At 50.7% G+C, this 15639-nt stretch overlaps 1 protein-coding gene across 2 annotated transcripts in view; it reads right to left on the bottom strand.

Moving 5' to 3' along the window:
• Positions 1–616: 616 nt before the first annotated feature.
• Positions 617–15639, bottom strand: part of Strn4 (striatin 4) — a 25327-nt gene continuing 10304 nt past the window's right edge. The window contains exons 6-18 of one of the 2 annotated variants that reach the window (XM_057762257.1): positions 13906–14047; positions 10264–10423; positions 9662–9775; positions 9216–9310; positions 7654–7829; positions 7534–7581; positions 6330–6451; positions 3648–3818; positions 3381–3521; positions 2991–3089; positions 2733–2819; positions 1549–1781; positions 617–1346 (exon numbers count right to left, since the gene is read on the bottom strand). In XM_057762257.1, coding sequence (XP_057618240.1) covers positions 1612–1781; positions 2733–2819; positions 2991–3089; positions 3381–3521; positions 3648–3818; positions 6330–6451; positions 7534–7581; positions 7654–7829; positions 9216–9310; positions 9662–9775; positions 10264–10423; positions 13906–14047 — 1525 coding nt within the window. In that variant the 3' untranslated portion in view covers positions 617–1346; positions 1549–1611. Of the gene's footprint in view, positions 1347–1548; positions 1782–2732; positions 2820–2990; positions 3090–3380; positions 3522–3647; positions 3819–6329; positions 6452–7533; positions 7582–7653; positions 7830–9215; positions 9332–9661; positions 9776–10263; positions 10424–13905; positions 14048–15639 lie in introns of both variants that reach the window. The other variant, XM_057762256.1, reaches the window with a different exon arrangement.

Below are 15639 nucleotides of genomic sequence, written 5' to 3'. Positions count from 1 at the left end.
GGGCATGTCCCCCAGCACGATCGCAGGCCTACCTCTGGACCTGGACTTACACCCTTTTTACCCGTGACCCTTGTAGAGGGGCTGGCAGGTTGGAGTCTCAGCCTGAGAGCCTTGAGCTGACCTCACTCTCTTCCTCTACAGTATGGACTCCCAGCCCTCCCCCACTGTCTGAACCTAGGAAGATGGGATGAGGACTCTGCTGTGCTGTGAGGACCAGATCCCTGCATGTGCTCTACACCCTACCTAGGCTGCTGGTCTACCAACACTCTTCCTGTTCTGTCAGTCCACGACTGGGTATGGGGTAGGAAAGGGGCTTTAGTTCTTAGTTCCTGAGCAGGCATGGGATCTTCAACTAAATTGTTTATTGCCACAACACAGCATCTGTTGATCAGTTTACTGCCCCCGGGGAAGTCATGTTTAGTGACAAAAAGGAGGGGCTCACAGAGATTCAGTCCCATGTTCTACTTCTGCCCCTCCACTGGCTTGCCACCCAGCTCCACCCCCACCCTGTTCTATGACAGAACCCCAATCCCATCATCTCTCTCTCCCCAGATTCCACTCAGCCAAGGCAGAGAGAGTGACCCTCCCCCAACACCCCCTACCCTCTTGAAAGACGGCCTGGGGAACCTTTCTTACTCCAAAGGGTTTATTGAGACAGCTTTTTTCACATACAAGTTGGGGGCAAAAGGGATGGGGTTTATAAACAGGAACCTGAAGGGGGAACCAAGGGCACAAGATAGAACCCAAATAAAGAGTGAAATAAATAGAGGCAAAAGTGTGGAGTTGGAAGGAGACTGACAGACTATCACACAGTGATAACATGGGGTGGATGCCATTAAAATCCCATTTATACAGATAGACAGCGAGCTAGGGGCCAGGGGCCCACTCCACCCTCTATATCTCAAGGAGTGCCTGTGGCTGGGAGCATGCCCCAGAGGAGTGGAGGCCCTTTCCAGAAGACCTGGCCCCAGATGCTTGTTAGTGTTGGAAAGCAGAAGGAAGGGACTGAGGTCCAAGAGGACAGCCTGGGGCCCACACAGGAGGGCCACAGGAGACCCCTTTCAGCACAGCCCTTCATCTGATGGGCGGGGGAAAGGTGGCACTCTAGGGTAGAGCCTGGTACCTTCTATTGTCTTAGAAAAAACAGATCCCCAAGGACACCCAGCCCTGGCTGTGCTGAACTCAGGAGGACAACTGTATCAGGAGTTCGGGCTGGGGCATAAGCACAAATCCCAGAGGCCATCCTTGAAGGGCGATTCCTGGGGAAAGGGCCATTAGCACCACCAGGCTCCAGGAAGATGAAAGAGGCGGAGACTCTGAGCCTCTCAAGGGAGGCTTGGGGCTGCCTGCAGAGAGAGGGAAAGCAGCTGGTTAGGCTAGAGTCCCACTCTAGCCCCCATTCCTCCCATCTTCTCAGGGAAGTCTCATTCTCACAGGACTGTGGGCTTTGGCACAACTCAAACTGACAGGCAAGTGGGATATCTTCTGGGGCAAGGATGCTGGGTTTCTGCATTCCTACCTAGAACACAAATGGCCTCTGGCCCTTACCTCAGCCCCACTGGCCTGGCCCCGCTCCCTGCCACTGTGTAGCCAGGGCGAGGCCAGGTGGGATCATACGAACACCTTGGCTAGGGCGTCAGCACCAGCACTGGCGATAAGTGCCTTGCTGGGATGGCAGGCCACTGCATGGATGGCCTCCTCATGCTTCTTGCGGTGGGCCGTGATCTCCTGCACACATGTCTTGTTGTCTAGGCTCCATAAACGCAGAGAACAGTCATGGCCTGCACAGGCATGGAACAGATGAGGCTGTTACCAAGCCTGAGCTCAGACTTGGATTCTGAACCCTTCACCCGGCCTCATGTAAAGGCCTTAAGGTGGAGGCAGCTTAGCCCTAAGTGTAACCCTTCTGTCACCATCCTGCTAACCATTCTGCTAACTGCCAAGTATATGTGAAGATCCTGGGAGGAATGATGCACACAAACACTGAGCAAGAACAGCTTAAAGTGGTAGGGTGTGGCTCAGAGGCTGCCAGCCCAAGGTCCTGGGTTCTATTCCTAGCACAGCAGGGAGGAAAGAAAACAGAAGAAACTAATTCCAGGTGATAGGCAAAAAGTATCAGTTCAAGGAGGGGAAGCCTTCCAGGTAGAGGGATGGCCAAGGAGGGCCTGGGGCAAGCAGCCTATGAGGCCTGATGACTGCAGGGAACTGAGACTGGCTCGGCTAGGGACTTTGCTGGGCATGAGAGGTCATGACTAGCTTGAGGCTCTGCTCCTCAAGTCAGCCCAGCTAGAAGGACTCAGCCCAGAAAGCAGTGCCTCTGATCTTAAGCTTGTCTGTACTACAGCTGGGTCTGATACCACTGGCCGGGAGCAGGAGGTCTGCGGTGTAGCTGTTCAGCCAGCACATGATCTGCTCACAGCCTCCACCCTTGCACATCTGCAAGCACATGTGCACACACTCATCCCAGCTGACACTGGTCTGAGGGACCCGTCTACCATTCTAGGAGACGGCTGAGCCTATTATCTGAGAGCAGAGAGGGACCAAGTGCTCAAACTCCAAGGGGATCTGGGTCCATCACCATACACCTGTAACATAGGACAAACCCCCAGGCAGGAATACCAGGGGCAGTCGATGAAGATGAGGCAGGAATGGAGTTGCCTGCTATGGCTGTAGCCCCTTCTCTTTGCCTCCAACCCTCCTGAGGAAGGAACAGCAAAAGAGGCCCAACTTACTTCCTGACATCAAGAACACGCCATTGGGGTCCACGGCTAGGCAGGTGACTGCATCCAGGTGGGCAACCATGGAGTGCACAGATTTACCTGGAGAGAGAGACAGAGAGTGGCTGGCAGTGGCTTCTCTCTGCAGGCCTTATCTGGGAAGGTGAAGTTGGGGGGGTTGGGGTTGACAGCCTATAGTATAAATATCAGGATTTGGCAGTCCAAATGTGTTCCCAAAAACACAGTGAGGGGACAACTAAGGCTGGGCCTCACCTGTCCGATTGTCCAGGAATCGGATGCCCCTATCGTCGTGCGCAGTAATGGTGAGGGGCTGATTTGGGTGACTCACCACCTGGTTGATCTGTGTTGGGCCTGGAAAGTAAGTGAGGAGAGGGGAGGGGACTGAGGAGGAAAATAAGAGGACTGGGACAGAGGAAGGAGGAGCAGGCCACTTCTGCAATTGGGGACATGCTACCCAGCCCGCTATGTCAAACTGGCTGGCCACCACTGAGCCTTGTTTCCTTCCTGCTTGTGGGCCCAGAGGGCACATTGGTAACATTCTGATCTCACTGATGGCTAGGTCCCCAAAGCTACAGGAGGAACTGGGGTCCTATGGGCATTCAAATCCCAGTCCCACTGGCCTGCCTGGCCAAGAGCCCTCACCGCTGCTCCCTCGGGACTCCAATGTGAGGAGGGCACTGCCAGCTTCCAAGTCATAAAGAACAGTGTCACCAGAACGAAAGGAGGCCACGACATGGGCAGTCTCGGTGCTGGTGAAGGCCACTGAGGTGGGGATCCCGTGTTCTGAGAGCACAGGGGAGAAAAGGATACTTAAGGGGTCAGGCCCGCCCTGTGGCAGGGGGCCTCCTCTGGAGCCACCCCAAGCCCTAGGCTCTGCATTCTGTTGTGAGACACTGGCTCAAGGCTCACCTCCAGACATGGGGAAGGTACAGAGGCAGCTTGGACTACTGCTGCTGGGGTCCCAGATGCGGACGGTGCCATCAGCGGAGCAAGATGCCAGGCGGTGGGAGGTGGAACTGAAAGCCAGACCCCACACAGCATCCCCATGGCCTTCCAGGACGTGGCTCAGCACGCTTGGGTCTGGGTAGGCCAGGAGGAAATAGGCTATTAGTGATGTCAGCCCCACCAGACAGCCCAGGGCCTGCAGCTCTGATGGGACCTGGGTGGCTGCCCACTGCCCATGAGCTCACCTGGGCAGATTCCTCATCTCAGGAAGCAGCTCAACAGCTTAGAAAAATGAAGCTTCCGAGTTCACTGTCTCCCCAGGGCCAAGGTCAGCAGCTCAGGGCACCAGTGGAGTAAGAGGGGAAATGCTGTCTTTGCTGACCAAGGTTGGTCCCCCTTTAGCCCTGGAATGTCCTTTCTTGCTAGTTTCTCACAGCCCCTGCTGCTCAAAGACCCTTCTGTAGCCTCTCAGGCTGTTGGACTCCACACAGTTCTGGGTCAAGTTCAGCTGACACCTGAAGTATGGGCAGTTCACTTAGGACTGACCCTTGACCTTCCAGATAACTGTTATCTTGACGGTAAACACAACTCCATACTCTGCCAAATTTCAAAAGTAAAGCAGCACTGGGGAAGCAAAGGCAGGAGGATTTTTGTGGGCAGGAGGGCAACCTGGTCTACATAGAGATTTTCAATATGGACAGGACAACACAGTGAGACCCTGTCTTTAAAAAATGGGGTGGCAGAGGCAAGCAGATCTCTGAGTTTTGAGGCCAGTCTGATCTACAAAGCCAAAGCCAGTTCCAGGACAGCCAGGACTACACAGAAAAATCTTGTCTCAAAAAAACCAAAACCAAAACCAAAAAAAAAATAGCTCAGTGGTTAAGAGCTCTTATGCCAGGCTTGGTTCCCAACCTTGGTTCCCAAATGGTGGCTCACAACCATCTATAACACACACAAATACATGTAAAAAGAGTAAAACAGGTATCAATGAATAGGGCAAAGGCACTGAGTATGAGAAACTCTGGGTACCTTTTCACTTAGGAAAAAACAATTAGCCAAGCAGTAATAGCAGATGGCCTTTAAAACCCAACACTTGAGGGCAGAGGCAAGATCTCTGTAAGTTTGAGGCCAGCCTGGTCTACAGAGCGAGTGCCAGAACAGGCTCCAAAGCTATGCAGAGAAACTTTGTCTTGAAAAAACAAAAAACCAAGAAACCAAAAAATTAACTACTTAAAAACTTTAAAAACTTTTATGGCCAAGCAATGGAAGTGCACTCCTTTAACCCCAGCATTCAGGAAGGAGAGGCAAGTGGATCTCTGAGTTTGAGCCCAGCTTGGTCTAGAGAGTGAATTCCAAGTCAGCCAAGGCTACACAAGAGACACCCAAACTAAACCAAACATTTTTAAGCAAGCATACCTAGAGTTGCTTTCTTTCTTTCAATTATTTAGCCTTATTTTATATGCATTGGTGTTTTGCTTGCATGTATGTCTGTATGAGGGTATCAGGTACCCTGGAACTGGAGTTACAGTTGTGAACTGCCATATGGGTGCTAGGAATTGAACCCAGTCAAAATAACAAAAACAAAAAAATGGGGTGGAGGTGGGGCTGGAGAAATGGCTCAGTGGGTAAGACATTCAGTATCATTTTTTAAAAATGTCTTTTAATAAACTCCAGCGTAGTTAAGAGCATTGGCTGCTCTTCCAGTGATCACATTCTTTTCTTCCCCAACTCTTCACAGATTCTCCCACCTCCTTACCCACCCAACTTCATGTTCTTTCTCTCTCTCTCTCTCAAAAAAAAAAAAAAAAAAAGAAAAGAAAAAAGAAAAACAAAAATCAAAATAGTTAAACTAAAGACAGAGGATAAAAAAAGCAAAAATTGCCAAGAAGAAACAAAACAGACAAACAAACAAAAGAATCAACCCTAACAAGGAGTTTATTTTGTGCTGTCCAACTATTCCTGGGCATGGGGCCTGCCCTAGAGTGTGACTGGTACACCCAGTGACACTGATCAGAGAGACTCACTTTCCCTTTCTCAGTAGGATTCAATTGCAAATAGCTTCTTACTTAGAGACGGGATTTGGTGTTCACTTCTAGTGAAAGACATTTTTGTTCATTGTATTTGAGATAGGGTTTCTTTGTGAAACAGTCTTGGCTGTCCTGGAACTAGCTTTTGTAGACCAGGCTGGCCTCCAACTCACAGAGATCCACCTGCCTCTGCCTCCTGAATGCTGGGATTAAAGGTGTGTGCCACCAGCTCCTGGCTCCTCTACTTAGCTCTTAAAGGGCTAAAAGTAAAGCCTAAACTCCCTGCCATATGGTCCCACTGATGCCTCTCAGCTCACTTCCTCTGCTCCTAATAAACCCCTCCACTGACCCATGATAAGACCTTGGCTGGGTCCCAAGAACAGAGTCTACCAAGCTGTCCAATCCATTGGGGCCCTGACGTAGGCTCTCTTGCCTCTGCTTCCCTCAAAAGGCCAGGTCATGCTGATTCTCAGTTGTAGCCCAACCTTCCCCTCACCACTACCACTCCTGCTTCAACTCCCTCTGCCCTACCCACTAATGCTAAATCAGATTGGGAGCTCTATAGAGTTGTTCCCCAGGGTTGTGACATGAGGTGGGTGTGGGAAGGGTCTGTCCTCACCATAGCCATCATATGGGTCCATATTGAGGTCAGGAATCTTCCAGCTGTGGATGCGGGCATCAGCCCCACCGCTGTAACAGAACTCGCTGTTGCTGCCCATGGTGACTGCCAGCACAGGGCCCCTGCAGGGTGCAAGGGTAGGTGATGGAAGGTAGCTATGGCTCAGGCCTTCCTTGCTCATAGAAGCTTGAGGGTTTCTCCTAGCTATTTGTCTATTTGTTTTTTGAGACAGGGTTTTTCTGTGTAGTCCTGGAACTCACTCTGCCGACCAGGCTGGCCTAAAACTCAGAGATCTGCCTGCCCCTGCCTCCCCAGTGCTGGGGATTAAAGGCGTGTACCACCAGCACCCAGTTTCTCCTACCTACTTTTAAAAATAGTTTAAATTTATTTATTGTCACATATAACACTGTGCATGGGGAGGCCAGAATACAATTTTGTGATTCATTCATTCTTTCTCTTTCTTTCTTCTCTCTCTCTCTCTTTTTATTTTTTCTTTCGAGACAGGGTTTCTCCATAGCTTTTGGTTCCTGTCCTGGAACTAGCTCTTGTAGACCAGGCTGGCCTCGAACTCACAGAGATCCACCTGCCTCTGCCTCCCAAGTGCTGGGATTAAAGGCGTGCGCCACCACCGCCCGGCTCTTTCTTTCTTTTTGGTTTTTCGAGACAGGGTTTCTCTAGCTTTGAAGCCTGTCCTAGAACTAGCTCTTATAGAGCAGGTTGGCCTCAAACTCACAGAGATCCACCTGTCTCTGCCTCCCAAGTGCTGGGATTAAAGGCATGTGCCACCACTGCCCAGCCAGAATACAACTTTCTGGAGTTGGTTCTCTCTTCTCACCAGATGGACTGTAGAGATCAAACTTAGGTTGTCAAGGTTAGTAGCAGGTACCTTTAACCACTGAACCGTCTCATCAGTCTCCTTTCCTAGGTATTTTTTAAGGATGTCACAGGGAATTTTGCATCCATGCTCTGGTTGAGCCATCTGGGAAAGCTGTCTGTCTCCTGCTCTCTTCCTTTACTGCTCAGAAGGGCCTCAGTGAAACCTCAGTGGGAATGAACATGTCCCTGAGTAAGGGATGTGCTGAGGGTCCACTGTACAGAGGGACCAGGGTGGAGACTGCTGTTCCAGGTCTCCAGGGTAGCAGGCATCAGCTTAGCCCATGCTGCAGGAATGCAGGGGTTACAACAGGCTCAGGCGCCTCCCTACCTGTGAGCACGGAAAGCGTGAATCGGCTCCACGTCCAGTGCGGCATTTCTGTGGGAAAAAGAACCCGTCACTAAGACCCCAGGTCCTAGGGCTCTGCCCCTTCCAGGATAGCATCCTTACTTCTTGGCTGTAACTGCCTTCTGTAGGTTCCACAGTTTAAGTGTGCCATCCTCAGAAGCAGTGAGCAGTGCTGACTGGCTGTGGTGGAAGGCCAGTGAGCGGATACCATCGTAGTGTGAGCGGAGGGTAAACTTGGGGTTCCATGTCTTCTTGAAGGCGTCTTTGCTGTCAGACAGCTGGGGATGGGAAGCTGCCTCAGTATCCTCTTGTATATCCCAGCACTCACACAGACAGTGACACCACTCCTTTCAGACTGAACTGACTAGCCCCAGTCTGATCTCCCTTCCGCAGGCCAGAAAAGCTCTTCACATACTCAGCAGGTCTCAGCAACATGGAAGGCTTGAAGGGGTCAGGGAGTCTAATTCTTTGGGGCTTCACAGTTCAGAGGTCCCTCAGGTAGACAGACAGGTCTTAAATACACAGAACCAGGAATTCTGAGCCTGAGGCAGGGACACCAAGGCAGCCTAGCCTCCTCTGTAGGGATCAAGAGGCTCTGGGGAGATAGTGACAAAGCAGGATTTAACTAGCACCAGGTAAAGGAAAGGGACTTAAGAAAGAGCTGTGTGTGTAAAGGCCCTGAGGCAGGAGGCAGCAAGACCAGGAGACACACCAAAAGTGTTGCACGAGAGAAAGCCAGCAAGGTCAATGGCAGGCAGAACAGTGGGTTCCACTCAGAAACTTACAATTTGTTTCATCCTAAGCAAAAGCTCCAGAAAAATGGGAAGCCACATGAGGTTGTAGAACCTTAGGTCTTGGCCTCTCTAAGGAGGCTGGGATTAGGGGAAGGTCAGAGTAACTGCAGATAGGTCCCTAAGCTACAAAGCCCTAGGGAACAAGTCTTGAAGTCCCTGACAGGGAAGCAGAGCCATCGGGTCCAGGAGAGATGCTCTGAGAGCATGGGTCCTAAAAGATGAAGCTGCTCACTGCAAGGGGACGGCCAGGTTTGGGAGACACCGAGCTGTCAAGGAAGCCTCAGCACCATCAGACCCCCTTCACCTGGGCTCAGCAGCAATTTCTACCATGATTATCAGGAACTGGAGGATTTGTGCTCAAGCGGGTTCCCTACTCCCTGAAGCACCCATGGGGCAGATTGAGGAACCCTGCAGTACACTCCCAGTAGACCCTGCCCAGCCTCGCTTCTTCATTCTACACTAGCCTCCAACCTCACTGGAGCCAGTAACCTGATCTTCTGCCCTGAAAAGCGCATCCAAACCCACCACAGAAAGTCCCAGTTACCAAGGTGCACAGCACAGAATGCTAGTCATGAGGCCCCTTCATTCTAGCCCCTGTTCCACTCACAATAGAGGTCCTGAGTGGGGAAGCATGGCTGGCAATCATCTCCCCACATCACCTAAGAAGGCATGAAATGAAGAAACTCCTGTGTCTTTCAGAGCTTGCACCTAAGTGAGGTGTTTGCCAGGTACCCCTCTGTAAGGCATGGTGTGTTGAGGTCTCCTGCTGGGGTATGGAATGACCTCTCACAGTCCTCAGATGAAAGGGAAAGAACCCAGACCTGCAACATGCTCAGAGCTAAGAACTGATGGGGCACCCCAAAAACTTACATCACAGCTGAGGTCGTTGTCATTGGTGACGGTGAGATCTGCCAAGTCCCCCAGGCTCACCTCCCCGCCCCCGATAGTGTCCATGATGAAGACGTCTGAGGAGAAGCCAAAGGAACCTGGTAGGGGGGAGGGATAGGGGGGCAGACAGGGCCAGGGAGAGAGAGAAAGGCAGAGAGAGGCAGAAAGGATGAGGAGCAAGGAAGAGAGGCAGGAAGACAGGATCAAGAATTGCAGCTGGAAAGGAAGACAGGGACGGACAGACAGACAGACAGGGGAGGACAGACAAAAAGAGAGGGAAACAGACAGACAGACGACCTTTTGGGACAGGTAGGCTGCAGACTGGAGACTGGGCCTTACCTCTGAGGACACAGAGACCCCGGGCTTAGCTCTGCAGCACCCCCTCTGTTATGGACCCCAAGGTACTGGCATGTGGGGCTAGAGATTACCTTCATGAGGCCGGGGCTGGGGTGTGCCAGGAGGTGGAACGGTCACTTTGGGGGGTAGCCCGTCCACATCCCGGAGGTCAGCAAGAATTCCCTGGAGTTTGACCCGACGGCTTTCTGCATGAAAGAGTCATAAATAAGAATTGCCTACCAGTTCTACCCAATTTTTCAGGGAAGCCCACCCCACTGCTGCTGGACACAGACTGAGGAAATAGACTGGCAGGGACCCAGTGAGAGATGGCAGGCATCTCTCTACCCTAGGCCCAGGGGACCCCCAAGGCCCTTCTGGTCAGGAGTCACAAGGCAGGAAGAGACATAGCCCCATACCCCCCTCTCCACCATCAGTTTTCATCCTACCCCCTACTTGAGTTAAATAGGTCCTAGACACTTGCTATGAGGACCAGAGCTGACTTCTGGCAGGGCCACTTGAATACAGCTCAAAGGGACTTTCCAGGGAAGGGTAAGGGCCTGGACCTGGCTTGGGGCTTCAGCTATCCTTGACCCACCTCAGGAAGTACATCCGCCCGGGCCTGGACAGGAAGCACCTGAAGCATGCAGGGTCAGATCCTGTCTTAGCCAGGCCTGTCAGTCAGTCTCCGACTCACCCAGCTCATGGGGGTTCCCCTCTGCAGCACAACGTCGAGGATCTGGAGACCCTTCCCCATCTTCTCCTGAGCCCAGGAAATCAAACTCATTGATAGCATCTTCCGAGTCATCTTCCTCATCCTCGTCCTCCATTTCAGGCACTAGGGCCTTGGATGGGAGCTAGGGTAGGGGAAGAAGTGGGAAAAGGAGCTGGAGTTCAGAGATCAAACCCAGCTGGTTCCCGGGAAAAGGCAAGCCATCAACTCATTTCCCAAAGCCTAGATCTGGGGACTGCAGAGGGCCCTCCTCTACCGCCAGCACTGGGCACTCTCATCTCTCCTCAGCTTTGCTGAGCCCCTCCCCAGCACATGGCTCTCGGGAAGTCATATGATACAAGCCCTGGGAGTATACAGAGACATACAATTGCAAGGGGATGAACAGAACCTCTATTTCCACTCTGGGCATAAAACTTACAGTGATAACATACCCTAGTCACTCAGCTGTGTGCTTGAGCAAGAACTAGTGGCTCACAAATGAGTTTACAGATATGGCTTCATTTTAATGCACAATCCTGTGAACAGTGACCCAAACTACTATCCTTCTTCCTATCCTATATGTGTAGGAATAAGCTATACAGAATGAAGCCCATTACCCCAGGCCCCCAAATTCAAACTGGGCCCCAAAATGGGCAGCACCAACAGACTGTGGAGCCCAGGACACAGTTGATTCTCCAAGGTGGTCATCCAGAGGGTCTGAATCTAGAACTAACAATTCTCAGGCATCCACACCAGGAAGCCCACAGAGCATGGGGGACAAGACAGTGAAATGCAAGGCCTCTTGGTATACAACAGTGAGGGGGAAGATGGAGGTGACGCTCATGCCTGATTTAGTACTCAGAAGTTGAGCAAGGCAGAAGGTGGCCAAGAGTTCTAGACTAGCCTCTATTGTAGTATGAAACTCTGCCTCAAAAGGAAACAAAAGAGCTGGGATGAAGCTCGGGCACAGAGTGTTTGCCTGGCATATGTGAGACCATGAGTTTGAGCATGAGAACCACAGAACACAAAAAAAAAAATAAAGTGAAGAATCATTTCTGCTGTGAGGCCTGGTTCCTAGAAAAAGCGTCATCCAGGCTCAGAAGAAGAGTCCTGAGAGGCTGGGGAGACAGCTCAGTTGATTGCCTGCCAAACAAGCCTCAGGTCCAAGTTCCATCCCCAGCGCCCGGAAAAAAAGACAGGTATGGCAGTGGGTACTTGTGATGCAGGGCTGGGGAGAGGAGACAGTGTTTCTGAGGTTTACTAGTCAGCCAGGCTGGAGGCTTATCAGCAAGTTCACGCCCATTGTCTCAATAACACAAACTAGACATGGTGGTATAAACCTTCAATCACAGTACTCGGGAGGCAAAGGCAGGAGGATCTGTAAGTTCCAGGCCATCCTGATCACAAGTTCCAGGATAGCCAGGACTACACAGAGAAACTGTGTCAAAACAAAACAAAACAAAACAAAAAACAAAATACAAACTGTGATGGCTGTTCTTGTTGTCAACTGACTACATCTGGAATTACCTAAAGCCCAAGCAGCTGGGCACACCTGTGAGCAATTTTCTTAATTAAATCATCTAAAGTAGGAAGATCTGCTGCAGGAAGGCTGCTTGTTCATCCCAGCTGCCCAGAACCGAAATAATCACACAGAAACTATATTATTTAAATCACCGATTGGCCCATCAGCTCTAGCTTCTTATCGTCTAACTCTTACATATTAATTTAACCCCTCTCCATTAATCTGTATATTGCCATGTGGCTGTGGCTTACCAGCTAAAGTTCCGGTGTCTGTCTCTGGTGGGCCTACATGGCTTCTCTCTGACTCCGCCCTTCTTTCTCCCAGCATTCAGTTTAGTTTTCCCTGACCATCTAAGTTCTGCCCTATCACGGGCTCAAGACAGTTTTCTTTATTCATTAATGCTAATCACAGCATACAAAGGGGAATCTACATCAAAGATCCACTTTGAATTCAGATCTTTTGAGGTGGAAGGATCCACCTTTAAATCTAGACCACACCTGCTGGTGCGTATAACAAACAAGGACTTGGAAGAAGCAGCTTGCTCTCTACCTGTTGGCTCTCACTACCAAGTCCATTCCTTCACTGGCATTAGAGTCTACTTCTTCAGGATTCTGGCATATACTGAAGATCAGCTGGGACATTCAGTCTAGTGGACAGAGAAACTATTGGATTCTTTTCTTTTCTTTCTTTCTTCCTTTCTTTTTTAAGTTTCTCAAGACAGGGTTTCTCTGTGTAATTGCCATGGCTGTCCTGCAACTTGCTTTGTAGACCAGACTGGCCCTGAGATCTGCCTGCCTCTGTCTTCCGAGAGCTGGAGAGTAAAGGCGTGTACCACCACTGCCAGGCACTATTGGATTCTTGAAACTTCCGTTGGTAGATAGTCATTGTTGGACAAGTGGGACCACATTCTGTAAGCCATTCTAATAAATCCTCTTTCTATCTATCTAAGTACCTATAGATTTATATATATCAAGCTGGCTATAGATTTATTCTATCAGTTCTGATCCTCTAGAGAACTCTGACTAATACACAAATAAATACCAAAAATGGAAACGAACAAATCCAAAAAGTCACAAGGTAGACAGCTCTTGAGGAAGTAGACCGCCATTATGAAGCATACAAATATTCCCCCTCTTTCTTTTTCTCTCTCTTATACACATACAAAAGAAAAGACAATCCCAAGTGGGGGTAGGGAAGAACAGAAGATTCTAACATCTAAACCAGGACGCCAAGTTAGAGTGCCCACATCAAAGATACACTTTAGCCTTTTGCCTCCTCCAGGGCTCCAGGTCTATCATTTGCTCCACCTGGACAGGACCCTGTGCTAAGTCATGCCAGGGACCTTAGGGATAGAGTGGGAGCCAAGACCCTTCCATCACCACCTCAAGAGTTTGTCAGGGTTCAGATAAGGGAACCCGGAGCTCTAGAAGCTGACAAAACACATTCCCAGTGGTCCCAGGAGACCCAAGGCAAGACAGAGAAAGTGTGCCTAGACTAAGTAGAAAAGAGCCGCAGAAGCCACATCTGGGAAAGTGGTGTCCAGGGAAAACTGAGACTTTCCCCACAGCTGATGTCTCTGCCTCCACCTTATCATGTCCCGCAGGTGGCCATCTACAAAGCCACTACTGCTCCACTTGTGGTCTTGTCCCATGACCTGCTCAGAGCTGGGTTGTGAAGGGTTCAGCAGATGTTAATGGGCAACTAAGGCCATATCACAACCAAGGACAGAATCCTGGAAACAGCACTGGACCATACTGGGTGCTAAATCAAAGTCACACAGGCAAGGGCCCTGACCACACAGCAGACCAGAACCCCCAAGATCATACTGACTCCCCAGACCTCACACAGGCACATCTACTCATTCACAATTTTTTACTGAGAGCCTGTGCTTCACACCCTTTTCAGAACATGGGGATAGAAAGCAAGAGTCACAGGCAAAAACATTTCACTTAGGATTGGGGACAGGCTAGCTGAAGGGAAGCAGCTCTGCATGGGTCAGGGCACTGAGCTGCCCTGCAGAATCATAAATGGAAAGGTAGGATGGGGCATTATCTGGGGCCAGGGAAGGCCCGGGGCAGAGGCTAAGTCAGCAGTGGAAGATTCACCCTCACACGCTGCTTCTTGTGTTGAACACTGTCTAGCTCATCATCCTCATCGCTGTCCTCATCCTCGCAGTTCTGCAGGAAGGGGATCTGCTCCAGTACCGAGCCACCCAGGCGCTCCTTGCCATCTTTGCCTGCTGCATTTCTGCCGAGAAAGGGAAACAGACAGAGGGATGTTAGTCTTGTCAGGTGACAAGAGGCCAGAGATAAGATCCCAGACAGCTGAGCTCCTAAGCCCCAAGAAGCCTTGGCTTTGAGCATGCAGAGCCTCTTATTCCACCTCTGTCGTGCACTATCATCCCTGGGGTCCTTGTACAGACCTAAAGCTATGCGTCCCACCCACTGAATTCCAACTGTAATTGACAGAGCACCCCTGCATATGCCTGTCCTACATCTGGCCAAGTCAGACATGAGCTGGGTAAGAAGACATCACTGCCCAGTGCCTCTCCCTTAATCAGCCAAAGCAGTAGCCACTCTGCAATACTCAGACACTTCCAACTCTTTACTATCAACTAACATGGACATGGGAGAGCCTCGTCTCATCATATAAGTAGCATTCCTTCTCTGCCTCCTGGCTCCCAGGGAAGCCAGACCCCAATACCAAGTGCAGGCAGCATAGACAGACTTGAATGCCATCCCTTCCTTACAGATATCCACCCTTTCCCTGCTGTTCACTGTCACACCAGAGTTGTCAACTGCCAGGACACAGTTACTACTTTTCTAAAGAGATCAATTTAGCGTACACTTTCCTTTGAGGGCTTCCTCCTTCCACATCCACCTCTGCCTCCCGTACACTTTCCTTTGAGGGCTTCCTCCTTCCACATCCACCTCTGCCTCCAAGCTACATGTGGCCTCTTGATGTGAGGCACACAGATACTTTACCCTCAACACAACTGCACAACTCCTGCTGTCCCTCCTCCTCCACCCAGGTTCCTGACTTCAGAAGATACCAATCCATTCCTCAGACTTCTTTTCCTCTTCCTCCCCCTAAGTCCTTTACAAGAGCCCATTTCTTACCTGTCCATTGCTAAATCCATTAGCTCTGGCCTAGATCCCACGGTAAGCCCCCAGCTGGTCTCCCTGCTTCCGCAATCTCTCCTCAAAGCAGACTAAGATATCAGATGATATACCTCTGCTAGAAACCACTGGCTTCCCACAGCCCTGTGGGTAAGCATCCACTGTTTATCATGGCCTGGGAGGCACTCCGTGATCTGCCTCCTGAGATCTGGCCTCACCACAGACCACAGGCCACAAGGCTCATGTGTTTACTGCAGCAGCCATGCCACACAGGTCTCCTGCTTCCCACACACATCAAGCCCTTTCTGTCTCAGAATCCGGCTCTCAATACTTCCCTTGCCTGGAGAGCACTCTTTCCCGCTACTCTCTGGCCAAATGCTACCTCCACAAAGTGGTCCTCCCTCCCAGCTACCAAGCAGAGCACTACTTCTGTCACTTTTTTTTTCCTGGCCAGGCTGGTCTCCAACCCCCTGGGCTCAAACAATCTCCTGCCTCTGCCTCCTGAGCAGCTGGGACCACAGGGGCGTGCCACAGTACCTGGCAATCTCCTGTCACTCTCTTCACATTCTTCATAGCACTTAGCATCACCTAATGATGATGTTACTGCTCCTGATGAATACCAACTACTGATGGGAAGATGAACAAAATGAGCCCCCTAAGACAAGGGTAGAGGCCTCACGTTTCCCTCTGCAACCAAACCACCCGAGGTCTAACCTCAGC

Source organism: Chionomys nivalis, chromosome 2 (genome assembly GCF_950005125.1).
Source record: "Chionomys nivalis chromosome 2, mChiNiv1.1, whole genome shotgun sequence".
NCBI lineage: Eukaryota > Metazoa > Chordata > Mammalia > Rodentia > Cricetidae > Chionomys > Chionomys nivalis.
This window is presented reverse-complemented; position numbering and strand designations above follow the sequence as displayed.